The sequence below is a fragment of the Psammomys obesus genome, unplaced genomic scaffold (genome assembly GCF_907164565.1).
Source record: "Psammomys obesus unplaced genomic scaffold, mPsaObe1.curated_primary_1811, whole genome shotgun sequence".
In the NCBI taxonomy this organism is placed as follows: Eukaryota; Metazoa; Chordata; class Mammalia; order Rodentia; family Muridae; genus Psammomys; species Psammomys obesus.
In genome coordinates, this window is record NW_026592890.1 from 23,291,966 (window position 1) to 23,319,741 (window position 27,776).

Consider the following 27,776-nt stretch of genomic DNA (forward strand, 5'->3'; position numbering starts at 1 on the left):
GCTCTGTAACACTGATATGGTCTACTTTTTGGGGTGTGTGTGTGTGTGTTTGGAAGAGTGCCAACTCCCAGCTCCTTACAAGCTTGACCCTGAATGGCCACCCTTGTCCCTCCACCTAAATCCTGAATCCTGTGCTCTTTTCTTGTCTTCACATCTGTTTACGCTTTGGCTGTGGTAGGTTTTGACTGACAGTGACCCAAGCCTGGCTTTGAGGAAAGGGCTGGGGTTCGCCCTCTCTTGCCCACACCTCTGCAGTAGTCGGTGTCACTGGCCAAGTTTACAGGACCATTTGCATCGCAGCACCGCCTCTGGTGGTGAAGGCAGCTCTAAATGCCCACTGGGGCTGTAAAGTGGCTTCCTAGCTTCCAGATCAAGGGCTGGGAGAAATTTCACCCACTATGCATTAAGATTAACAAAAATAATTTCTCAAAATCTGATAATACCTTTTTCTCAATTACCTGATTTTAAACATGAAGCTGAGCCAGGTGTGGTGACACAAGCCTTTAATCCCAGCACTCAAGAGGCAGAGGCAGGTGGACCTCTGTGTGTTCAAGGCCAGCCTGGTCTACAGAGTGAGTTCCAGAACAGCCAAGGGCTGTTACACAGAAAGACTGTGTCTCAAAAAGATGAAGTTGGTCAATGAGGTTCAAATATGACCAAATTCATCACAGGGACTCTTTCAGCTGAGTGCCCAGCCTTTCCAGGATTTCCTGGGACGTTTAAAAAAAAAAAAAAGGCCCCTGACTTACTTGAGGCCAAACCTACATCCAAACCCATGCATTCCTGTCCTCTTGTTTGGTTACCGCTGTGCCTTCCCCACCAAGGCAGACTGAGGGCCATAAGTCAAGATAGGACATGTTTCCTGGAAACCAAGCCTTTTGTTCTGCCAACAGCTGAATGGAAAGCCACCGTCCCTGTCCTAAGTACAGTTGTGTGGGAACCTTTTGATCCAGACGTCTTCAGTCATCCATCCTGAGTAACCCTGAGCCCAGCTCATGAACTTTGGGAGCCTGTCTTTTCATCTGTCAAGGTGAATGCTACCTGCATGGCGTTCTACACAATCAGAGAGAGAGCACACTCAAAACACTGGGGCTGACACTATCTTAGAATAGTTTCAAACTCCTTTCCAATACCCTGTGGTAGTCAATGCTAGCAAACGCTGACTATGTAACCTTCAGGCCCCAGCATGGTGAACTATCTATCTGTACTGGTCCAGTGGCCTTGGGCCTCCTTACAAGCTTTTCTTCTGCTCCTACAGAGAGAGGAGATTCCTTCAGAGTGGCACACAACAAAATTACCTAGGTCACAACCACAGGGTCCTGGTGGGAAAACACCCAAGAAGCCAAGTGCCAACTATACTTGCTACACAGCAAATGGCTCTAAGGCCAGCTACTAGGATGGACTCCAGGACTTCCCAAATGCTGGGTCAACACTCTGACAACTGAGCGTCAAATCTAGGCTCAGAATTAGGTGACAACATGGAAGCTTCTCCATATCCCAGAAGCCGAGGTTCTATCGACTTTCACAGTTAATCCTGCTAATTACTCTTGTGTCTGCAGGACCGAAGTACATCAGAGAAATAACTTTATTTTGATTTGTGGTTTCAGGGGCTGTTGTCACCGTTGAGGGGGGCACAATGGTGTTGTGGTAGCAGAGACCTCACAGTGGCAGTGACCACCCACATGGCAGTGGCTCAGGGAGCAGAGGGCTCCTAAAATTAGAGGCTGGCCCAATAACCTTCAAGAGCAAGCCCCTCCTGTCTTCCTCTCGACAGCCAGGGAGCCACTTCTACTGTCTCTACTGTCCTCCTACCCAACCCAAACAAACAAGCAAATGCAAAAACCACAATGACAACGCTGACAGCTGCTCAAACAAATGCTCAAAACATTAGCTTGTCAGGAACCTCTGAAACCACGTCCCCAACAGACCTGTGAGTTATTAAAGGCCCTGCTGATACTGAGCAAGGCAGGCAGAAGTGGACCCAAGGAATTACTGAGCAGGCCAGGCCTGAAATTCCTTACAATCACCTGTAGTGAAAATTTTGGTTTCTTTAAAAACCCACTTACGGTATGTGAATATTGTTTTAATGCCAGGAGCAGGATATGGGGCTGCTTCAGACTGTCCACAACTATGATTATCTGGTTCTCTCGGAGGGGGCGTGGTCCTTGCCAGCTGCAGATGGTTGAATTCTGGGGACTTTGGAGAGGGTATGAATGGGAGAGCCCTCTAAGGGCCCACGGCGGCAGCTGCTCCCTCTGCTGCTGCGCCTGCCATTGCTGGACTGCTGGAGATACTCTGCCCTTAGTATCAGCAGGAAGTCATCCAGAGAGCTCTACATCCCCTTTCCCTCTGAACTTCTTTCTTGCTTGCCTAGTGTTGGAGGGGGTTGGGACAGAGAAGGATGGTAGATGTAAGAACCCAGTAAAGTAGCCCACAAAAGTACGCCTGAAAAAAAAAATTACGCCTGCAATTAACCACCCAAGCAAGGCTTTGGAACCACATACAGTGTTCCGTTGGTAAGTCTTGAGCCTTTACCATTACTTGGAATCTATTGGGTCTTCATCTACTACTTGGAATAGACAATAAGCAGAGAGCAAAGCCACCCTCAAGCACATGACCCCCTTCTCCTCAGGGACCACAATCAAGAGAATTCCACTGAGTGGAAACACCTGAGCTTCTTTTTTCCTGTTGGGGGAGGCTGTCCCACGAATTGCAGATTTAGTTGTGTCTCTGACACACCTGTCAAGACTCCACCTCTCAGCTGTGATAGCCAAAAAAAAAAAAAAAGCACCCCTTAGTTGAACTTTGATACGGGAACTACTTAGCAGAGCCAGTGTTCCCTTGAGACAGGGTCCTGGCTGGGCCGGCAGCTGATATAGAGAGACCAGGCTGGCCTCTGCCTCTGTGTGCCAGGAATAAATGTGTGCACCATGGCCGGCTCCATTGTGAATTTTTTTAACATCTAATTTTGTGTGTTCGGGTATGACCATGCCACTGTGAACACATGGGCAGAGGACACTGGGTAGCAGTGGGCTCTCTCCTACCATGTAGGTCCCAAGGATCAAACTTAGAACCTCAGGCTTGGGAGCAGGCGCCTTTACATGAGCCACTGCGTGTCAACCCCTTCTCTTTTGTATAGCAAAAACTGACAGATTCGATGGGCTCTCTCTGGCTCACTAAAATCAAATTTCTATGTTATCTTTATTGTTTTGCCTGCCTGTGTGTGGTGTTTGTAACTGCTGACCCTACATCAAAGCTGGGTGTCCTCTTTGACTACTTTCCACAGCCGCCCCCCTCCCCACAGGATTTCACATGAACCCTAAGCTTACTTCCTGCATGCTGGGATTATTAGCATCGACATGTCCACCTGGCTTTTAAATGGGTTCTTAGGATTTGAACTCTGGTCCTTATGCTTGGGTAACAAGCAAGCACTTTTGTCACTGAGACATCTTCCCAGTCTCCTTGTTTAAATCTTTGTATCTTTTTAAAAGATAATTTGTTTTTATTTTAAATCATGTGTCTAGGAGGGTTTGTACATAGGAGTGCAGCTGTCCTTGGAGGCCAGAAGAGGGTCTTGGATCCCCTGGAGCTGGAGTTATGGTCAGTTGTGAGCTCCCAGATCTGCACAGGGACCTGGATCAGGGTCCTTTGCAAGAGCAGCAACTCTGAGCCATCTATCCAGCCCCACAGTTCACACTCTTACATGCTGGGCACTAACTCCAGCCCCTTTCTTCTGTTTTTGAGTTTCGCTATGCAGCCTAGATTAACTCTGGAAGGCACTATAATCTGCTGGCCCCTGGGATTACAGGTGCTCACCACCACACACGAGTGCTTTAGAACATCTTGTGGTGGTTCAAATAACTGGTTTTATGAAATGTTGATACTGTTTTGAGCAACAAGAGGCCTTTTCCTGCAGCTGTGACTTCTCCATCGCCTTTGCGGTCTGCTTTGTGGATATCCCAAGATTGTTTCTCTTAAATACACTGCTGCAGGTTCACGTGGGCTGGCACATGCCTGCGACTCCAGCACTTGGGAGGCTGAGGCAGGAGGAGTTTGAAGTCAGTCTGGGCTACTCTCTTGTCTCCAGAGGGATGTTCTGGAGTTGGAGGACGACATCCCCTCTTCCTAGAACTTAACACCTAATCAACATGGGGTCCCAAACCACTTACTGTCCAGAATCAAACCAGAAACCTCATATTCCAGTTGCATAGGTCTGGTCAGAACAAGTTAGGCAGCAAGAAGTTGTGTGTTTTGTCTTGTCATTTATGTCATCAGGTGCTCTTCTCTCCGAAAAGAATGAAGTGTGCCACTAGTACTAGCAGAATTAGAGAGCTCATAGCTGCCACTATACCCTCACTAAGTTCCAGCAAGTCGTTCAGATGCTTGGGGAACAGCTGCTGAGAACAGGAGGCTTGACACTGACATCTCAAAGGCTGTGACGGAGTGACTGGAAACAAAGCTGTTCTCAAACACAGTCCTTCCCAACAAGGCAGCGGGCCTTGCGGAAGCTTTCCCAGGGCTTCACTCTGCTGCTGTTTAAAGCAAATGCCCCATTCAAAAGGTGCTGGCGTACTTGCTATCACTGGCCTTTAAAGAGGAATGGGGTTACGGGAATGAAAGTGTATAATTAGTATAGAATCCTTTTCAGTAGGGAAGGTAAGTATAAAGGACAGAGAAAGGACAGGCTCTGGAGGCCGTGCAATCAGTGCACACCAGAAATGCATTTCAACTTTTATTTGAAAACAACTTAAATTTTTAGACAAATGATTTTAGTATATAAATTTGATTTTGTTTTTATACAGAATATAAAGATTTCCCTCATTAATCTTCCATGTGAAGGGGATTACAGGCCAGAAGGAAGACACGTTCTGCACACAAAGTATACCTTGTATGTGTGGCGCTGGAGACAAATGGTGTCATGCTCCTGCACATAAATTAGGACCAAGTGGTGACATCACACATGGGGTGGGGGAGAAATAGTCTAGTCAATCAGATTCAAGAAGCAAACGACACAGAAACTGCAAATAAGACCAAGTTGGCAACTTTAGTCAGGACACTGCAGGTTCTACGGGCTCGTGACATCACAGTGTGCGCATGGACACAGCAGGGAAGAGCTACTTAGAGGCTGAAGCAAGGGAGTTTTCACTAAAGCAAATTAACTTCTTGTCAACTGCCAAACAAAACCGAATGAAAGGGGAGCGTGTGAGCGTTAGTCGAGCCGGGGCGTGTTACAGCAGTGTCTGTGCAGCATGCTATGTTAGTTACAATGTCTTCAGTGTGTGGGGGGTCAGTAATGGCCTCATTCTGCTTCTTCCTGCCAAACTCAGGCATGTCTTATTTTAGACGGAGTATAGCTTTTATCTATTGTCTCATCCTGCAAAAACATGTGAAGACAACGTTCATTCTGGGCCAGAGGATGACCAGCGACCCTGGAAAAAAAGAACAAAAACAATTTTCTAGTCCATTGTTTACTAATGGTAGGATGTTTACTAGTGGTAGGATGGGGTCAAAACACACACATTTTAAGGTTAGGAGATTTGTACTATTTATTAAATGCAAGCATTATTCTGAACTACTCATAAGCTGTGCTATCAAATAATGGTCTTTTCTTTTGGTTCATAGAAGTGATTTAAAAGACATTTTAGAAACTGTGAGATGGCTCAGCAAGCAAGGGTACTTTTGGCCAACTCTGCTGTCCTAAGTTCGACCCCCAGGACCTCAAATGGTGGAAGGAAAGCAATGACTCCGCCAATTATCTCCTATGCTTTACATGTGTGCATGTGCACGCACACACAGGCACACACTTATACACAAATGTAATCATAAGAAAATAAAAATGACTTAAAACTCTGTAGTTTCTGGAATGCGTATCTAATTAGCTTAATTAGTTGGTACCTGCCTAAGACACTTACATTTTATTGTTCCATGTGAAATAGTTCACTGGATTTTAATAATCTATTTTAAACATACAGGATCTAAACCAGGAATGTTAGCCCTTGCCTGTAATCCCAGAACAGCAGAGGCTAAGAAGGGAGGCTCTTTGTTTGAGGCCAGTTTGGGCAAATATAAAGAGATAAAACAAAATATAACAGGGATAGATTTTAAGTTAGAAATACAGGAAGCTCCATAATAAACAGGAAGAAACACACCAATGTTTAGGTGTTCTGCTTTTCTCTCTTTCTCTCCCCTTCCCCACCTAAGTTTTCCTCTGTAACTGGCAGTCAGACTTGTGTTTCAGACCTAGTTTAGCTTTGCTTTCTTTCTCTGAGTATGTGTCCACAGAAAGGTAAGTGCAGGGGCCTGTGGTGAACACCTGTCATCTCAGCACCTTGTGGAGGGCTCAAGGCCAGCCTGGGCTACACAGTGAGACCTTGTGTACACCCTCTGCCAAAAAGAAAACCACAGCCACACATGAAGGTTGTGTGCTGCTACGGTAGATGCCCCAGTTAGAGGCTTTTGTTTACCTCTCACAGACAGCAAATTGTTACAAATCCCTGTGTGCTCACACAGCCTCGCTGTCTGAGATTTCACTAACATAATTACAGTGGGCACAGTCCAACGCCTGCAGCTCAGCTACTCAAAAGGCTAAGACTGGAGGACTGCTACAGCCCAGTTCAGGGACAATGAGCAGTGTCTGAACATCTGTCCATCCATCTATCTGGCTGTCTCACTCTCCCCTTCCTCCTGCTCCCTGCAGCCCCAGCTGAGTGCGACCTGCAACACTTCCAGTCAGCTTTCCTAGCGCAGGCCACCGAAAGCTTCCTTTCTTAAAGGGAGAAAGAGAGAAAGAGAGAAAAAGAAAAGGGATGGAAAGATGTAATACTGGTTTGAACTTAGCAACCAACAGTTACTAAAATACAAACAATCCTAAATTTTCTTACATTTAAAAAAAACATTTTGTCATGAAAACAATTTTTATGTACAATTTTACATAAAACATGCTGATAATATTGCTACCTGCAATCAAATAAAATGATTGCAAATATATTGTGCATTTTATTATTCACATGAGAACATACCTTAAATCAGAATCATGAGTAAAAATATTTTCTGAATGATGCAATTTTAAATGCAATTTGCATAAATTATCCAAGAACAACAAATAAAAAACTTAGGTCAACATAGACTCCCTCACGTCAGCCACTTAAGAGTATTGGCATTTACCACAGGCTGTCCAACTTAGAGACATTTTCACTTTGTTTAGATGGCTCAGAAGTCAGGAAATGGCCAAAAGGAAAGGCAGCATGGATTTAGCTTAACATTTAAATGACAAGCAGTCAGGGCTGGAGATGGCTCAGCAATTAAGAGCACTGCCTGCTCTCATAGAGGACCTGGGGCTGATTCCCAGCATGCATGGGCACAGACACACATGCAGGCAAAACATCCAAATACACACAATAAAGTACTAAATCAATGAGGGCTGACTAGTCAGCTGATGCCTCACAGCACTGACCTCCACCCTGAGGGACAGAAAGAACTTACTTGTTTATAAACTGCTCCAGCCCTTGTTTCCTCTCCTCGATGAAACTGTCATCAAATATCCCGTCGTCCCCTCTAAAAGGGAGCTGCCGCAAAAACGCTTTCCCAGGGAGCGGAGGGACCACCACCTACGACAGTAGGAACAAAGTGAATCCGTGATGCTGCCAACCCAGAAAACGCTCTGCGGTGAAGCGCCAGTGCCAGTCCATCGCCCGAGCATGGCTGCCCTGGACCCACACAGTGGAAGGATCCACAGGTTCTAACAGTGCCACCTAGCAGGAAGGGAAGAACATCTCCACTTACAAAATCTATGAAAGGAAAAAAAGAAAGGAGCTGGAGAGATGGCTCAGCAGCTAAGAGCACTGGCTGCTCTTCCAGGTTTGATTCCCAGCACCACTTGGCAGCTCACAACTCTTGTAGCTTCAGCTCCAAGGGACCCGACACCTTCCCTGGCATACAAATAAAATTTAAAAACAAAACAAAACACCCTGCCCCCACAAACCAGTAACATTAGAATCAATATACTAAACAATCAACTTTAATCCAAGATAAAATACACAGATAAGGTTACTTTGCTTTGCTCTCTGTTTTTGAGATAAGGTCTCATATAGCCCAGGCTACCCTTGCACCTGTTATGTAGCTGAGGATAATCCTGCATTTATGACCCCCCTGCCTCTACCTGAGATTATATAGGCTTAGCCACCATGTTTATGCTGTTTTCAATCTATACATATTCCTCCTAACTGGTCAAAACAGCCATTAGAACCTAAGACTGTTACAGGCAACAGGTTTAATAACCTACAAAAGTCATGAATGGCTTATCTAGCAAAGACCCCCTTAAATATCAAAGAAACTAAGAAAACTTTGCTCCCTGTATTCATTTCTTTATTTTGTGTATATATGTACCTGGGTGTGTAGTACCTAAGAGCACATGTGGACAACTTGCAGGAATCCGATCTTTTCCGTTGTGTGAGCTCCCAAGATTGAACTCAGGTCATCAGGCAAGTGCCTTTATCTGTTAGGCATCTCACCAGCATCATATCCAGTCATTTTAAAGATTTCATTAGAAGTCCTTTCTTTTTGAGACAGGGTCTCAGGTAGCCAGCCCAGGGTATTCATTTTGTAGCTAAGAATGACCTTATGGGTCTGGTCCTCCTGTGCTGGGACTACCTGTGTGTGCCACCACGCTGGGTTTGTGCAGTGTGGGAACTGGGCCTGGGGCTCTGTGCAACATGCAGAGGTGCATGTTGAGGGAAGACCTCAAGGTTATCTTTGGGTAACAGGGAGTTTGAGGCCAACCTGGACTGCATGAAACCCTGTCTGGCACAAATACTTCCTCCATCGAAACCTGTGAATGGAAACCTGTTCATGCCTGTGAGTAAAAGGAGGGCGTCTGGTGAGTATAAGGCTGAAAGCTAAAGTATGTTAAGACAAAAGCCAAAAATTCAAGCCATGAAGACAAACGCAGACACTGAATGTCACTTAGTTTCCAGCTTAGGCCTAAAGTACAAATAAATAACGGAACAACCCACATGCGCTGCTCTTAGCAATAATGGGAGTGAAATTTCCAAAAAGGCTGGACTCCCAAGATACTTATGTGATCCACAAGTGCGAAGTAAAATAGCCCACAAAGAAAGACTGTGGAGCAGATACATGATAAGGAACCTTGGCTTGTTTGCTTTTTACCTTTTTTTTTTTTCAGGTTGAAATTTTAGCTGTATTTTAGTTCTAACTTTACTATTTCGATCCATTGGTTTTTTTTTTAATTTAATTTAATTAATATATTTATTTATTACAATTTATTCACTTTGTATCCCCGCTTCAGGCCCCTTCTCTTCTCCCCCTATGCGCTTTCCCTATTCCCTTTGTAGTGGAGGACCTCCTCCCCTTCTATCTGATCCTAGCCTATCAGGTCTCAGGTCGGCTGCATCATCTTCCATTGTGGCCTAGTAAGACTGCATCCCCCCTCAGGGGGAAGTGATCAAAGAGCCAGCCACCGAGTTCATGTCAGAGACAGCCTCTGTCTCTGCTAGGGAACCCACTTGGAAACTGAGCAGCCAATTGGCTTCCTTTGAACAGGGGGTCTAGGTCCTCTCCATGCATGGTCCTTGGTTGGAGTCAACATCCTTAGTCATCATGGAAATACAAATCAACCATGAAATACAAAACGGACCCTGAGATTTCACCTCACACCCACCAGAATGGCTAAGGTCAAAAACTCAAGTGACAACACATGCTGGAGAGGATGTGGAGAAAGGGGAACCCTCCTTCATTGCTGGTGGGAATGTAACCTTGTACAACCACTTTGGAAATCAATCTGGTGCTTTCTCAGAAAATTAGGAAGTGTTTTTTTACATTTTAGAATACTGTAATAAAAAGGCAACCCAATTAAACAGGCTTTTTAAAAAGGTCAGCAGCAATATTAGCCACCAAATGAAAACCAAAAGCGCAATGATACTACTCCATCTGTAATAAACAAGGGTAAGAATAGGAAGTACAGACACGGACATGGAGAGACGCAGAATGCTCACACTGCCGGCAGGAATGGGAAATGCCACAAACACACTGGTGCACATCTACAGTCCGTGTGTTACTATACAGATGTAATGGTGCACATCTACAGTCCGTGTGTACTTACATATGTACTGGCGCACGTGCAGTTTTACACGGGATGATAAGCGAAGAGGACAGATTGTACTCAGGAGCTGAAAGGCCAATCTGGGCCACAAGGTGAGCTGGAGGCTAGTCTGATTTTGCTCTCAAGGAGAGCAGGAGCAGCTGTGAGCTGACAAGACGAATCAGGAGGTAGAGGCTGCCGGCCTGATGATCTGAGTTTCCTTTCATCTACATGGTGAAAGAAGAACTCACTCCTAAAAGCTGTCCTATGACCTCTGTGGCACTCATGACTACACTCATACATAACCATGTGTAATAAAAAAAAGTTGTTATGCAATTCAGCAACATAATCCAAGGTGTTTATTCAAGAACAGTAGCAACCTAAATGTCTATCAAATGATGAATTGATAGAGATAGGAATCTATCTTTGTGAAAGGGCATTCTTCTAATGTGTGAGGCCCTGGCTTCCATTTCTAGGACAGCAAATGAAGAAAAATAATGGGGGCTGGAGAAATGGCTCAGTGGCTGAGGGTACTGACTGTTCTTCCAGAGGACCCAGGTTCCATTTCCAGAATCCACAGCTCACAGCTGTCTGTAATTCCAGTTTCAGGACAACTGACACCTCTAGTCTCTCTGCACACTGCACACACACACACACACACAGAGCACATTTAACCACATACACTTGCACAAATATACACAGCTAAATAACCATACACATAAAATAATAAATAAATCTTAGAAAACAATTGGACAAATAAAAGTGGTATTTCTATACAACAGGCTATTATTTATAAATACAGGGGCCAAGTGAGGTGGTGCACGCCTTTAATCCCAGCACTATGGGAGGTAGATGCAGGTGGATCTCTGTGAGTTCAAGGGTAGCATGGTCTACAATGTGAGTCCAGGACAGCCAACACTACAAAGAAAAACCCTGTCTTAAAAAAAAAAGAAACATAAACAAACAAGTAAGTAAATAAATAAAGGGGCTAGAGAGGTAGTTCAGCAGTTAAAAGCACATGCAGCTCCTGTAGAGAACCCAGGTTCTGTTCCTACCACCTACACAGCAGCTCCCAACCATCCGTAACTCCAGCAAACCTAACACCTTGCTCTGGCTTCCTAAGTGCCAGATATGTGTATGTATGTAGGCAAAACAAAATACACACAAAATCTTCTTTACAAGTATGATATGTGTTAAAATAAAAGCTTGAAAACACGCAAAGTGAGAGAAGCTACACATAAAAACATTAGGTGTTCTGTGTTCCCATTTATACAAGCAAGGCCATAAAGTACATCAATGATCACTCAGGGGAAGGCGAGGAGGAGCTGGGAAGAAACTGTTATCACTACCCAGAAACACAGGGTTTCATTTACTTTTTCTTTCTTTTTTTCTGGAAATGGTCTTGCTGTGTTGCTCTGGACTGTCACTTGGAGCAATCCTTCCTCTGCTACCTGAGTGCTGGGATTAATTGCGGGTATGATCTACCATACCTAGCAAGTTTCTTTTAGAAGGGTGATTGCTGATCATGAGTTCCTAAACTGACTGTGGTTGTGGCTGTGTAATTCTGAACATTTTAGGTGAATTACGTCACCTCAATTGTATAGCATGCAAATTATCTCTTAATAAAAAGCAGTTGCTGGGGGAGAAAAGCATATAGTCAGCAAACATTTGTTAAACATTCCAGGGACTAGAGAGATGCTCAGCGGTTAAGAGCACTGACCACTCTTCCAGGGGACCCAGGTTCAATTCCCAGCACCCACACGGTAGCTCACAACTGTCCAGTTCTAGTTCCAGAGGATTCAACACCCTCATGCATGCAAACATGCAAGAAAAACACCAATGAATGTAAAAATAAGTATATCATTCTAAACATTCAAGTGTAACATAAACTAAGTTAAAAAAAATGCAGTCTAGCAAAATACTTCTCTATGGACATTAAATTTTTCTTTATTTTCCTAAACTGTTCGATTTTTTAACACACACACACACACACACACACACACACATGCACACACACGTTTGCTTTTTGAGACAGGGTTTCTCTATGCAGGCCTGGCTGTCCCTGAACTCAAGAGATTTTCCTGCTTCTACCTTCTGGAACTAAAGGTGTGCACCACCACGCTTGGATTAATGTGTATATGTACGTGTGTATGTGTGTGTGTGTGTGTGTTTAATTTCCAACTTTTATACACTTAGATCTTCTATCTGCAAATAGCAGCAGCCATATATTGTACTCCTTAATACTCATCCAGATTTTTCAGTCTTTTACTAAGTTCACTTATCCATTGGTGGGTATTATTATGTGGTTTTGGTAAAGATTACATTGGCCTAGTACATGGTAAACATGTACTCTGCCACTGAGATACACGCCTGGTCTCCAATCATGCTCTGTGTTATAAACTAGTCTCCTATAAAAACATGGCTAAACTTTTAAACTCATCACACTCTGCTAGTCTGTATGCAAAGCCCTAAGGCAATACAATGTGTAAAGCTCCTCAGATGTGGGAGAGCAACCTTAAAGCCTTGTGAATAAGTGTCACTGGACTATACACCCCAGCCCCCTTAAACCGCTACATCCTTAAAATATGTTCTTGATATTCAGAACAAATAATGCATCCTCAATATACTGTAAACCACTTTTGAACTCTAAAGCTCAGGTGTCGATCAACTTAGTGTATGGAGACCTCCTGTTGAGATTCCTATCAGAATTTTATGGATTATAATTAAGTTAGGAGATAATGTGCTACTGTTAAGGCAAGGCCTTTACCTTGTCTCCACCACTGCAACTTGTCTAATAGAATGTGATTGCCTTAAAGGGGATCTTCATTTAGTCAGAACTTCATTTATTCACCTGCGACTCCTAGAACAACAGGGTGAGTTTCACATGTTCAGAGTCATTCAGTCATCAGATGTAAACACTGCACACTGGACTGCCTCTGCGTCCTATCTTCCTCCCCCACTTCCAGGCTTTTCCTTACATAGGTTTAGTAAGTCTTCCTCTATTCATGAGTAGTTTGATATTCTGTGGAGTATGGATATTTGGATAGTTTTGAGGAATGTTATGACTTATGCATGATGCTTGTCTCATATATGGCCATCTTTACTTGGCTAAAGTTGTTTTCTTTCCATTTTCTATTTTACAGAGCTTCAGAAAATAACACAGTCTATTGAAGTCAACTTCTTTCTACTATATTCTATTTATAAAACAACTTTTATAAATTTTTCTTCTAAGAGAAGGCAATTCTTAGCAAGGTATACCCCAGCAACGCAATAGTGGATCATGGTCACCACTGAAAATCTAGGCTGGGGTTTGTAAAATCTAGCTCAGTTTGTAGAGTGAACCCCTCATACACACAATGCCCTGGACTTGATCCCCAACACCAGATGTGACTCGGGGCAATGACACATGGCTGTACTCCAGTACTCAGGAGGTAGAGAGGAGACAAAGAGGTCAGTGTCATCTTCAGCTACATAGAGGCCATTCTGAGGGCTGGCGTGTAGCATGAGAACCTGAGTTCAGATTCCTAGCCCCCATATTAAACCTGGAATAACAGCGCCTACAGCCTCAGAACTTGGGGCTGCATGAAGTGGATCTGGCGGGGCTTGCTAGCCAGCCAGCTTAGATGAAATGTCAAACTCCAGGTTCAGTGAGAGACCTAAGGTGGAAAGTGATAGAGGAAAACAAATGAAGTCAACCTCTGGTCTTCATGTGAGCGCACACATGTATGTCAGTCACCTATACCCACCCACAAGCTTATCTGAAGAATATCATTGTGTCAAACAATAAGGTCATCATTTTATGAAACTTATACATACATGTGGGATAATAAAAAAAAAAAATACCATGAGTCAAACAAAACTGAAAAATGTACTGACACTGAGGATGAGGAAGGAAGAACACAAGGCTGAGAAATGTTATTCAAATGTCAATGAGCAAAGGCTCAATTGCACTACTGAGCAGAAAAGGGAAGAGCTCTTCTGAAACAAAGAGGATGACTATTCCTCTTCTCTCAGAGCACAGCATGAAATGGACCCATGTGCAGTAAGACCTACATTGACTGAAAATATGCTCTGGAGATCTTAAGCTAGAACTGTCCATGTTTTGCTTTAAAGTTACATTGTAAGTCATAAAAGAATAGCTCCATTATAAATAATTCTTACCTTGCTCTCTCTTTCTAGTTCACTTCGAAGCCACTCAAAGTCACTGTATCTTCTTCTAACAGTAGATTCCTTCAGCTTGAATATAGGAAGATTTGTCTGAAACCAAAACAGTTACTCCTAAGTTGAAGCACATTAAGGCATTCAGAAAGGAAGATATCTGCCACATTGATAACATGACAAACGTGGTCACCTTACAAGGCACATTACCACTGTCCCCAGCCCTCCTTTTAGTTAATTTTGAGACAGGATCCACTAAGTTACCCAGGCTAAGCCTTGAGTACCACCAATTGTGTAGTCCAGCAGGCCTTGAACCTGCTAACATCCTGCCCTGGCCAGGTGGTTACTTTTTTTTGCAGTGCTGGGGACTAAATCAACAGCTCTGCACACTAAGCTGAGCCATACCTCTAGTCCAAAACTACAACTTCCTTTGTTTTTGTTTTTTTTTTCCTTTGAAATTCATTGATCTTGCAAGAGAGACAGCGTGTGTGAGAGAGTGTATTGTGGAGGTCTAAGCACAACATTCTAGCTGGTTCTTTCTGTCTACCCTGTTCTGAAGTAGGGTCTCTTGTTCTGCCTACTAAGATGTGTATTCCTGGCTGTCTGGTCTGCAAGTTCTGAGAGATTCTTCTGGCTCCACCTCTCATTTTGCTGTAGAAATTGTTGGGATTATAGAAGCCTGCCACCATGTCATTCAACTTTTTAGCATGGGTTCTAGGAGGCTGAATTCATGTCATCAGGCTTGCATGGCATGCCTTTTTATTTGCTGAGCCATCTCTCTGAACCTTAAATATTACCCTTAATTGGTTTCTTTAAAAATGCCAAAAAAAGGCCAGAGAAAGTGTATCTTCTGTATCACTAGTAGAAAATTAAGAAGCTGTGCATGGTGGCGCTTTAATCCCAGGACTTGGGAGGCAGAAGCAGGCAGATCTCATTTAGTTGGAGGCCAGCCCTTTCTACAGAGTGAGTTCTAGGACAGCCAGAGCCATACAGAGAAATCCTGTCTTGAAAAAAACAAAAAACATAACAATAACAACAACAACAACAAAAACCAGTCAAACAAAACAAACAGCCCCCACCCCAACATAAAAAAGGCAATAAGGGAGCTGGAGAGATGGCTCAGCAGCTAAGAGCAAGTATTACTCTCACAGGACTCAAGTTCAGTTCTCAGCAACCAAGCTGGATGGCTCACAATCACCTGTAATGAGGCTCCAAGCAATCCAATACCTTCTTTTGGTCTCTCTGGGCATTGAACTCATTTACACATAACTAGATTTATACACATCTTTACAAATGGTTATGAAGGGCCATAGCTCAGTGGAAGAATATGTTCTTCACCTAGTGAGGTTAAAGTTAAATTATAGTAGGTAAACTAGGCTAACAGAGCCAGATCTTTATAGGATTTAAGAACTGAAAACACGATGTTTAGAATGCTGAGGTTAGTCATAATGCAACACATAGTTTCTGGACTGAAAAGGCTACTTGTTGCTATTTCTGCCAACTTTTGGGGGCTGCCTGGGCATTGGGGTGGGGGAGGAGGTTGAGATAAGACTTCTATGTAGCCCTGGTTATCCTGAAACTTACTACGTAGACCAGGTTAGCCTTTGAATTCACAGATATCTGCCTGTCTCTGCCTCCTAAAAGCATTTAGAGATTAAAGGTGTGTGCCACTATGCCTGACCCAATAACAAGAAGGTCATGATTGGCCGGGGCTATATAGAAAGGCCACTAAAACTCTTAGAAGTGTTTTAGGATTAAAAACGTTAGCAGAAGAAAATATTTTAATATGCATATGAAATCATATAGTCCTTGTAGACCAGAAGTGAAGTAGGATATCAAATGTAAGGCCAGCCTGGGTTCCAAAGATCCTGTCACAAAGTCTGCAGAGCCCAGAAATTCTTTCATGCAGCAAAAGCCAAGCTCTATCAAAATTCTACTTAATGCTACCTACTCTCTTTGGTGAATTTTGTTCTTAATTCAATATTTGCACTTGGAGAATTTGTAAACTGTTTTAAAGCTAAGGAAAAAAAAAGTTAAAACCATCAGGAGAAAAAACACATTTTCTGTTTTGTAGATCAAGACACCATGCACTGCTACGAAATCTCTGCTCATTTGCTAACCTTAATGCTGCCAGTAAAGAGCTGTCAGTCAGCAGAAGAAAGGCTTTCTATTCAGAACCCTAAGTTCATTTTGTAGTGGTGTCAATTTTTTCCAAAGTGTATTAACTTCTATGTTGTACAGCTTAAGAGCGTGGAACCTACTACAGACGCTAGTGGGCAGAACAGCGTATAGGTTTCAAGCATGAAACCAAATCTCAGAAGAGGTTTAAAAGCACTTGAGTTTTCTTTCCCAGGTAACCACAACATTTGTTCATTGTATTAATGACCAGGAGCAAAATTGGACCTAACAAGACTCTTATTATACTAAAAGTCAAACTTGTATTTAGACATGCTGGCTTGCTATACAGGAGCATTCTCATTCCTCAGAAGAAGAAGAAAAAAAAAAAGATCAGGTCCCCTGGAGAGCAGGATGATAATTCCCAGAAAGAAAGCACTGGATTACTTCTCTCTAATTTCACCCATTGGCTTCTTAACCAGTTCACCCTTCCGCATTAAAATATTAAGTCTTTGTAAGTGTCTAAAGATAGAAAGGTCTTTACAGAGCTGAGTATTTTCTGCAGGTGAGATTTTACACTCTGAATTCCCTCCTCTCAAATTACTTTACAAAAGGGATTAACTGCTCTCTTTATTCAGTATGTTAAGATCAAGCCTGTGAAAAGAGGTCCCCAAGAATTTTCATCCTTCTGGGTACGGAAGTCTGTAAAGTTAATCTCTGAAACAACATATCAAGCTTACAGGTACAATGTTGAGGGAAGGGAGCCAACTCAGCTCATTTTACCTTCCATTTTCCCTTTTGAACTTTTGACACAACCATGATTACATCTGATCCTCTCTAATTGAGTGAGGATCGAGGGGAAAGGCTCTTCCCCTCTCCTTTAGCTAGTAGTTTATCTATGTGAAAAAGGACCTTGTAGATTTACTCAGCTGGCGATGATTTCTCTTCTTGTTTCATGGCTACCCTGGAGTTCTGACAAGGCCTAGCAGGAAACGATGGGCTAGGGTGTGACCACAGATGGCTGGGAGCGCACATCCTTGCCCAGTGAGCAGCAGACCCTCTAGCACAGTAAGAACAAGCAAACAGGTGGACATTATCTCCCCACTACATTTAGAATACTGAGCTCGAGTGTGGGTGCCTGCCAACGTTTTTCCTGAGTTAAGTGTGGAAGGCAATCTAGCAATCCCAGAATTAGAGAGGTCGAGGCAGGAGGGTTAGAAAGTCATCCTCAGCTACACAGAAAGTGAAGCCAGCCTGTGCTTCATGACTCCTGGGGCTGGAGAGATGGCTCAGCATTTGGGAGCACTGGCTGCTCTTCTAGAAGACCCAGATTTGGTCCCCTCACCCACATAGTGGCTCATAGCAGTCTATAACTCCAGTTCCAGGAGACCCAAAGTACACACACACATACATGCACACACACATAGAGGCAAAACACTCATATACATAATTAAATAAAATCATTATAAGATCGCTTTAACTTACCTGACCAAAAAGGGGGTGGGGGAAGGACTGTCATGTTTTTGTCTGAACCACTGAGCTACTTGATTGCAAACTCATGTTTGGCCTTTTGCTGTTTATTTAATGCTTATCTATAAATGGCCTGAGGCTGGATATTCCCCCACCTCCCAGCTTTGGAAGACTCATGTATTGTTTACCAAGCATCTATAAGACAACAGTGCTAAATATGAAATCATTTAAAATAATGGAAAAAACATAATCCCATCCCTCATAAAGCTTATGAAACACCAAGGAAAATAGCATTATTATAAAAGTCTGAATTTGTATGGTTAAAACACCACAAATAGGATCTGGTTAGTTCACTAATGGAGCCTTGCCTAGTTTATGCAATGTCTGGGGGTTGATCCCAGTACTCACTAGACCCCTACGTCCCTCCTACATACACTAAACCAACTATACACAAGTTCCCCACCCCCACTAAAAAAAGGGAAACAAATAACAAAAACAGGAGACTAACCGAGCAATTTGTCCAGAATGATGCCAACTGCAACAGGGACTCACTATATATCCCAAGCTGAGTCTCCCCCTCAGAGCTCTTTGAACCCTCAGCTCCCTAGTGCTGGGATTTTTTTAAAAAAAAGGATTTTCTTTTTGATTATGTGTACATATGTGTATGTACATGTGAGTGCATGTGCCCAGAGGCCAGAGGAATTAGATTCCCTGGAGGTACAGGTAGTTAGCTGTGAGCTGCCCAATATGGGTGTAGGGAACCAAACTCTAGTCTTCTGAAAGAGCACATATGCTCTCAATGACAGGGTGACTTAAAGACAGAACTCTCTAGGGATGAGATTACAGTGAATCTGAAGGAAAGCTGGAAGACCTGTTGTGGTTGTGAATTAAAAGTCCTATTGTTTGGTGAAGATGATCTTGAGAAGTCTGATGAAGGCACCCTCAGAAACAAGGGTGGGAAAGCTCTCTGTGCATAATGTGACAGCTGGGAAGGAGCAGGAAGTTCTGCTGCGCTGTTCCACGGCAGGGTGACCAAATAACAAACCGCAGCGCTTCAAAGAGCTACACATGATTCTGAATATTGTTACCAGAAACAAAAGATTAATGTACATGTGAGATCTATTTAAACCGAGCTAAAGACTTCATACTGACATGTATCCAAACACCATATTCAGCTAATAATATTTCATTATGTAAAAATGTTTGTTGTTCTCAGACATTCCCTACCTTGCCCAGGCTAGCCTCAAACCACTCCGCAGCCCTGGGCTGCCTCTGAATTCTAATATTACTGCAGCAGTCTCCTGCGAGCTAAGATTACAGGTGTACACAACACACTTGACCTTAATATGTGCAACTTTTAAGTACCAGAGAAAATAAACAACAAAAAGATGTGTGGACAAGATGGTTCAGCAGGTAGGGGCACCTGCTAGGCCAGACAAGCCTAATGTCCTGACGATGGTTCCCACGACCCACATGATGGTCAGAGAAGAGAGAACTGATTCCCACAGGCTGTCACCTGATCTCCACATTTGTGACATGTCACATGTGAAGACACATGTTCACGCACACATGCATGTGTGCAGAGTAAATAAAAATGTAATTACATTTTTAAAGATGAATACAAAGACAGGTCATAGCTGCATAAAAATTTACACATCAACACAGTGACTTAACAATAAATCTGCCCGTTTTATATAGTATCTATCTTTAATGAAAGGCTAGCTATCTTTTAAAAAGTGTTATTTTTGTAAACATCTGTCTTGCTTTGTGTTCTAAATATATTTTTCTATTACCTAAAGAACCCTGTGGGGTTTCTAAGTGCCCTTATGTCTTTTCATCTGAAGTCCGTGGTGGAGACACATCGTGCCTTTGTTTTTGAGTGCGTATATGTGTGGTCATTCGCCTTGCAAGTGGAGACCAGAAGTCAACTTCAGTTACCCACTTCCGTTCATCTCAACCATATTTATTGAGACACAGTCTTTTATTGAGGCCTGGAGATTACTGACCGGCTACCCTGGGGCAGAAAACCTCCAAGATCTGCCCGCTTCTATGCAGTCAGTGCTGGGGTTATAGGACTGTGCCACCATGTCCAGCTCTTACGTAGCTGCTGGGATGTGACTTCAATGGACCTTCAGCAAGCTCTTCAGCAAGTGCTCCATCCACTGAGCCATCCCTCAGTCCCAATGTGTCTGAATAGAAGATTCCTGGGAAGGGATGGTGTAGCTCAGTAGTTGGGAGAAGAGAGGGGAGGGGCAAGATGAAGGCTGCCTGTGAACCCCTCTTACTTGCTTACTTGTACTTTTTAAAAGACAGTAACTGGGAACAAACAACAAAATGAGACAAAGTTACAAAATAACCAGTACCCTGTATTTTCTGGTTCCCTCTATTTTTCTAAGTTAGCAACATATTTCATAAGCCTTTTGTAATTTCCATGTTGTAAGAGTCTCTGTGTAAGGTAAGAGAAAAAAGACCACTGGAGTTCATGTGTTGACAGTGCCTTACTAAAACAAGCATGCCTATAACAAAGCTGGTAACTAGACTGCATTCAAGAATCTGGATTCCTAATTAAGGGCTGGGCCAATGGCTTGGTGGTGAAGAACACAGGGAAACCACATTAGAGCTGCAACACTAACACGGAAGACCACAACTGTCTGTATCTTCAGTCCAGGGGATACAACACAATCTTCTGGCCTCCACAGGCACTACACACAGAGTCATACATATAGGCTAAACACTCATAAACATAAAACATAATGGTTTAAAAACTGAATATGGGGGTGTGGTGACATGCCTGTAAGCCCAGCACTCAGAAGGATGGGATAATGAGTTTCAGGAAAACCTGAGCTACAAAATGAATTTGAACTACACCTTCAAGACCTTTACTATATTTTTTAAGATTAAAAAAATTTGGATGGTGGTGCGGGCCTTTAATCCCAGCACTTGCAAAGGCAAGCATATATCTGTAAGTTTGAGGCCAGCCTGTTCTACAGAATGAGTTCCAGAAGAGGCAGGGCTACACAGCCAATTCCTGTCTCAAAAAAAGGGGGAAAAAGCCACTTTTAATGTGTAGGTATGCAGGTATCCATGCGTGCAGGTGCCTCCAGAGGTCAGAAGAAGGTGATAGATTCCCTGGATCTTGAATTACAGATCAGTTCTAAGCTGCCCTGATATGAGTGCTGAGATCCAAATGCAGGTCCTCTGTAAGAGCAGTATATGCTCTTAACTGCTGGGCTATCTCTTCAGCCCTCCTTATTAAAAGAGCAAAAAGTTAAAGGGAGCCATTTCAGCTATAACCTACATTTTGTTTTGTTCCATCATGACTAGTTCATGAGTTCTGGCAGGGATGCTATCTGAGGACTCCACTTGTGATGAGCTCAGAAATGCACTTGGCTCACTTTATTAAGGGACAATCTCTGCCTTGCCAGATTTCGCCAATGTAGTTTAACTTTCAGTCTCCTTCCCCGGTCTTCTCTCTAGTCCCCCGATCTTTTCCTTTATTACTTTTTTCCAGAGCTGGGGCTTGAGCCCAGTGCTGAACATAAGCACTAAAAAACATGGTTCATCACCAAGTTCTTTCTTTTCCTCTTTTAAGCATCTTTCTCCCCCTCCTCTAAAATCTGTCCTTTATAATAGTTCAAGACTTACAAAACCAACAGAGGATTAAAGGAATTCTGCTTCTTGGGAATCCACATATTTGGGTGAATTTGGGTTTTATTTTTATCAGTACTTAGGACTGAACACAAGCCCCTACGTGCTAAGCATGCATTTCACTTAGCTATACCACCAAATCCATGTGACTGATTTTACCACTAAGAAAGAGACTAGTTTTTACTGTAGAACGGAGCTATTCATTTCCAAATATAAATAAAATATAAATAAACTGTGCTGCATGTTCATGACTGGGCATCCAGAATGCGAAGAAGTCTTACAGTCGAGTCTGTAGAAAGAAGAGATGGCTATCTGCCCTGTCCTAGAAGAAATCTGGGTGGTTAAGCTTCTTTCTATCATTCTTGCCTATTCATTTACGATTGATAACTGAATTCTTCTTAGCTCATGAGAAAGACAGACTAGATTACAAAATCATGGAACACAGAGAAAACTAGAAAAGAAAGTAGGGCACGCTGGTGCATCCCTACAGTCCGAGCGCATGGGAAGGAGAGGCAGGAGGATGAAAAGTTCAAGGTGATCCTCGGATACAAAGTAAGTTTGAGGTCAGTATGGGCTACATTTGACTGGTCTCAAAGACTGTAAGTACAAAGAAGGAAGTGAGTTGTGCAGTACTGCCTTACTATTGCTATATTCTTTAAACACACCAGAAACAAAACGGTAACAATGTTAGGGGAGATCTGTGTGCCCTGTACTCTTAATTCGCTACTTAGGAAAAAAGGGACTAACCATTTGTTTCTTCACAAAAGCTGTATTATTAATCACATAGTAAAATCATCAGGACTCCAAATGGACAGGGAGAGGACAGCATTTTTGAACCTGTAGTATAGCGGTCTAAAACAAGCATTCCCTTCAAGTCTCACACAGTAAGCTGTCCATTAGCAGTCCTACCCACTTACACAGGCTGGCCTAGCAAAGTCAGCAGCTCACATACACTCTATATGTAACCTGATTATCATTGATACTAGGCAGAAAACCAAGCCTGAAAATGCAATCGGCTGAATATAGCTTAACAATAGATAGGAGAAAAATGTTTACCAGGTGTTTCTAGTATTTCTTCAGATAGTGTCACGTGTACATTTGAAAAAGACTGGCAACAACATCAAAAGTACACTAAATAGACCACGCTCTATTCAGTCAATCCTAAGAGGTGTAAGTGGATGCCCTCTCCAGGCTCTCATTCAGCACTTGCATTTCTTCAAATATCCGCATCTAGAGATAAAGGATAATAATCCTAAGCGCTAAGCTACTGCCTTTCCCTCCGGTACTTTTGATGCTTGCTTCACCCAATCTGGAACAGCATGGAAAACCAGAGATATGGTTTATAACCTAGATGAACTCCTAAGTATGGCTGCAGAGAAGTCACTTAAGCAAAGAATAAACTTTTAGTCTAAAGAACCTTTGAAATGGAGATTGTGACTAAGCCAAGGTATTTAGTTTCTTCTTTTTTAAAAAACTAAGGACATGGCCTTCCAATGATACAATTCCTCATTATTTTAAGGAAGTATCCTTTATGGTATATTTCCAAAATGGGCAACAAAGAGTTATTTAAACTCGTTTAATGTATAAACCTAAAAATTCCATAAACTCTTCCTACTTTGTTCATATTCTTCATTTGTTAATTGCCAAAAACAGTCATTTGTGAGAACATGGAAGGTTTTTTGATGAACAACTTTTAACAGAAATGTATAAAAATTCCACTGTAAGAGAAAATCAAGTGCGAGTTTATAAACAATCACATAATTCTACACTTCTGGTGGAAAAAAATGGGCCTACTAATTAATATATCAGTTAGTAGTCTAACATAGTTTTTTTTTTTTTCACATTTTATATGTACAAAACTTTAAAATTGATACTTAATATGTTGGAGACACCACACTTTCTGATTTAAGTAATCCAAATCGTGTGGGCTAACCAGATAACTCAGTGGGTAAAGGCACTTGCTGTCAACACCTGAGCAGGGGAGTTTGATCATCAGGACCCACATGGCAGGAGAGAACCAATTCAGTAAGTTGTCCGTAGACCTCCACATCTGTGCCACAGCTCAGATGCGCACACACTCACACACACAAATACATAAATATTTTTAAAAATGAAAGGGGGGAAGAGAAAGAGGGGGGAGAGCCCAGTAAATAGAGCCCAGAAATAAATTTTAAAATATGGTCAACTAATTTTTACAAAGGGCAAAAAATAGCTACAAAAGGGAAATAAGTCTCTTTAATAAACTATGCTAGGAAAATTGGATGTTTATTAAAAAGAATAAAACTTGCTTGACAAGACTGTTCAGTAGGTAAAGCACTCGCAACCCAGGTCTGATGAACTGAGTTCAGTTTCTGGAACTCTGACATAAAAGTCCCAGAAGGAGGGAACAGATTCTACTAAATTCCTTTGCCATCCACATGTGAACCACGGCATGTGCATGCTCCTACATACATAGCAGACAGTTCTCTGGCTCCTGCTCACATCCTTGGGCATACAAATCTTCATATAGTTGCACATACACCACGCCATTCACCCACCCAACAAAAACAATATGAGTAAGATCTTTTGTCTTCAAAATAGGGAGTACAGAAGAAACGTGTAAGGCAAAAAAGTTGGTTGGGTCCTCTCGGTGGTGAAGCACTTCACTAGCAGGGGGCCGTGGGTCTGACCTTTAGTGTCACACAGTAGGCAAGGTCTGCAAATGCAGCATTACTGAAGAGCTCAATAGGCCTCTTCCCAAAGTTAACAACAAAACTAGACACACAATCAAATCAACTACATCTGGCAGCTGGAAGTTGGCTAACGGCTTAAAACAAACTACAAACCATTTAGTAATAAAAACTACTAGCTGGGCATGCAGAAGGCCTAAGATGATCTCCTTGTCCTTCGAAGGCTGAGAGGAGGATGTTTGAGTTTGAGGCAGTGCACGCTACATGAGAACCTATTTCAAAAACAACATGCTAAAGTAAACTACAGGTAAGGAGAGAGAAGGATGGTATTTTAGACTAGGACTGTTACTATCATACCAGGCCCCACCTGAATCCAGCAATGATAGGGAGAATAATAAGGTTGTATTTGCAGGTATACTGTTATGTGTCTTGAGAACAGAAAATTGGAGAGGACCAATATTGAGGGAAACCAGGATTGCAATTCTATGGTAAGCAACAAACCAACAGACCTGATTAACAGCAGAGAAACTGGGGAATTACACAGGCATGGTGAGCCTTGATAAGCTTCTAACTTATCTTGGGTGGCTTGACAGGCTGTGTGTGCTTGCATAAAACTACAAGATTGAGAAAGGCTGGATGCTAGGGACGTTGGTTATCTACAGACCTACACTTGAATATGACGCCCTCCATAGACGAAGAAGAGAAACAGACACAACAATCGTGTCATGTAAAGGCTAGGGCAAACTCAGAAATTACCTAAAAGTTGAATACATTCCCCAACCTACACACTGATCTCTTCCAAAGGCAGTTTTCCTAGCTTAATGTATTTACGTACAACCTTTGACCAGTAACTAATCATGAGTGTAAGATGATCCAGGGTGACCCCCAGGAGACCAGGATTCAACCCTCTTGAAGAAAAACAAATCCCTAAAATAAGTAATGAACAGAAACACTAAGCATGATATGTCTCTGTCAAATTGTCTTCAAAATATGTTTAGTGTTTTGTTTTGTTTCCCACAGACTGGCAATGCTCTTAACTTTAGTCAGAAGTTGTTTTTGCAGTGGGCAGTATATACTGCAGGCTCATTGGTCAAAGTATTAAGAACAAGTGGCTGCTGTGGTGGCGGCGGCAGCGGCAGCGCACACCTGTAATTGCAGGGCTTGGAAGGCACAGCAAGTGTGGTCTACACAGTGAGTTCTAGGTCAGCCTGGTCTACAAAGTGAAGTTCCAGGACAGCCAGGGAGGGTTACACTGAGAAATCCTGTCTCAACAAATAAATACCCAAACAAACAAACAAACAAACAAACAAACAAACAGGAAGTGACTACTGAGTGCTCACGGTGGAGGAATGAAGCTCATTGGTGGGGTACTTGACTAACATACAAGAATTCTCAGCCCTAAATGTATCACTGGAAGGCCCAGGAACACCTTGGAAGAGGGATTTGGGGAGAATAAAGAGCACAGGAAGGGATGGAGTGCTGTGGAACACTGCCTTGCTGGCACCAATGGGCACTGTATTCTCAGTAGGTATGATTATCAACATGTACAAACTTGGGTTCACCACGTTCATGGAAGGCAAAAAGCTGACGAGGCCCCTGAATTCTCTGAGGATTTATAGGTGGTTAACAATTGCTGGTGGAAAAGAGAGGACCCTAGCTAAAATGTTCAATCCCCATCCTGAAAGGCAAAGAGGATGGACATCAGAAGAAAAAGAAAATAGGAAACCACCTTGGAACCTGCTACAGAGGGCCTCTGAAAGCCAGAAGAAAACAGGAAACAACCTTGAAACCTGCCACAGAGGACCTCTGAAAGCTTCTGCAGTATAGACTGTCAAAGCAGATGCTGAGCCTGATGGCCAACTGATGGGCAGAGTGAATGGAATTTTATGTAAGAAGTGGGAAATAGTAAGAGCTGGAGGGTACGGGAACTCCACAAGGAGAGCAACAGAACAAGATAATTTGAACACAGGGAACTTCCCAGAAAATCATACTCCAACCAAGGACTATTCGTGGAGATGACCTGGAACCCCTACACAGGTGTAGCCCATGGCAGTTCAGTGTCCAAGTGGGTTACATAGTAATGGGAGGAGGGACTGCCTCTGACATAATCTGATTGGCCTGCTTGTTGATCACTTTCCCCTGAGGGGGGAGCAGCCTTACCAGGCCACAGTAGAGGACAATGCAGCCACTTTTGATGAGAACTGATAGACTAAGATCAGAAAGAAGAGGAGAACGTCCCCTATCAGTGGACTTAGGGAGTGACATGCATGCAGAAAGGGGAGGGAGGGTGGGATTGGGAGGGGAGGAGGGAGGAGCTTATGGGGGGATACAAAATGAATAAAGTGTAATTAATAAAAAATTAAAAAAAAAAAACAATTGCTGGTGGATGGGGAAGGTTCTTGAAGCTCCATTACTCCCCAAGGATCTATAGGCAGTTGATTAATGGCTGCTGGGGAAGGCAGACATTTTCTCAGTGGGTAGCCAATGCTATGTCATCCATGTTCCTGTAAAGAATCCCTTATCCATGAGCTTGTAAAAAACTAATCAAGCTAAAAAAACAAACCAAAAAACATCAAAGTTTTTGGGAAAAGGGGGGCAAGAGGGTAATGGGAAGGGAATATGATCAAAATATATTACATACATGTATAAAGTATCATAAAATCCATTACTAAGGAAAATTAATATATGCCAAGAAAAAGTTTAAAAATAATTGAGTGTGGTAGCACCTGAATTTAATCCTAGCACTTGAGAGGCAGAGGCAGGTGAATCTCTGTGAGTTCTAGGTCAGTGTGATCTACATAATAAGTTTCAAGTCAGCCTGGGCTACACAGTGAGACCCTGTCTAAAAAATAAAACATATTGGTGAGGGTCAGAGATGCAGCTCAGTGGTAAGCAGCTAGCCTGAGCAAGATCTTGGGTTTGATGCCAGCTTGAATATAAAACAACCCCGCCCCCAAATCTATTGGTGAGTCGTCTAAAGTAATAAGCTTGAGAACTTACTACTCAGTTTCTCATTACTATAATGAAACAGCAGAGGCAACTAATGAAGAGAAAAGGTTTGGAATGGAACATGGCTCTGATTGTAGGTATGTTGCCACCATTCCCAGTTAAAAAGAAAGCTTTAAAGAAAATCCTTATTACGCCAGGGATGGTGGTACATGTTTATAGTCTCAGTGAATGGGATGTGATGTCAATCCACACCTAGAGTTTAGCACAAAAGTGAAAGTGACCAGACAGAGAGAGACAAGTAACTAAAAGCAGACTGGAGGTCAATGAAAGTCGGGGAGCCAAGTTCTTTCACTAAGAACCATCCTATACATCTCACGGGCCACCATCACTTGTGATCAAATAAACACAAACTGAACAAGCCAAATTCAGTTTAACATACCAATTGAAATGACTGCTAGGGGCTAAGAGCAGGAGCTACTCTTCTGGAGGATCTGAGTTCAATTCCCAGCATCCACAGGGAAGCTCAAAATCATTCGTAACTCTAGTGCATCTGACTCCCTCTCCTGGCCTCTGCAGGCACTGCACAGACACATTAAGGCAAACACATAAAATAAATACCCTCTGGCAAATTTAAATGATTTCTGGGTACTGTATTAGGAAAATTCTAGATC

At 42.7% G+C, this 27,776-nt stretch overlaps 1 protein-coding gene across 1 annotated transcript in view; it reads right to left on the minus strand.

Annotated features, from left to right (window-relative positions):
* Positions 1–4,719: 4,719 nt before the first annotated feature.
* Positions 4,720–27,776, minus strand: part of Snx3 (sorting nexin 3) — a 38,658-nt gene continuing 15,601 nt past the window's right edge. Inside the window, exons 2-4 of the mRNA XM_055616118.1 lie at positions 14,258–14,353; positions 7,483–7,607; positions 4,720–5,429 (exon numbers count right to left, since the gene is read on the minus strand). Coding sequence (XP_055472093.1) covers positions 5,324–5,429; positions 7,483–7,607; positions 14,258–14,353 — 327 coding nt within the window. The 3' untranslated portion in view covers positions 4,720–5,323. The remainder of the gene's footprint in view (positions 5,430–7,482; positions 7,608–14,257; positions 14,354–27,776) is intronic.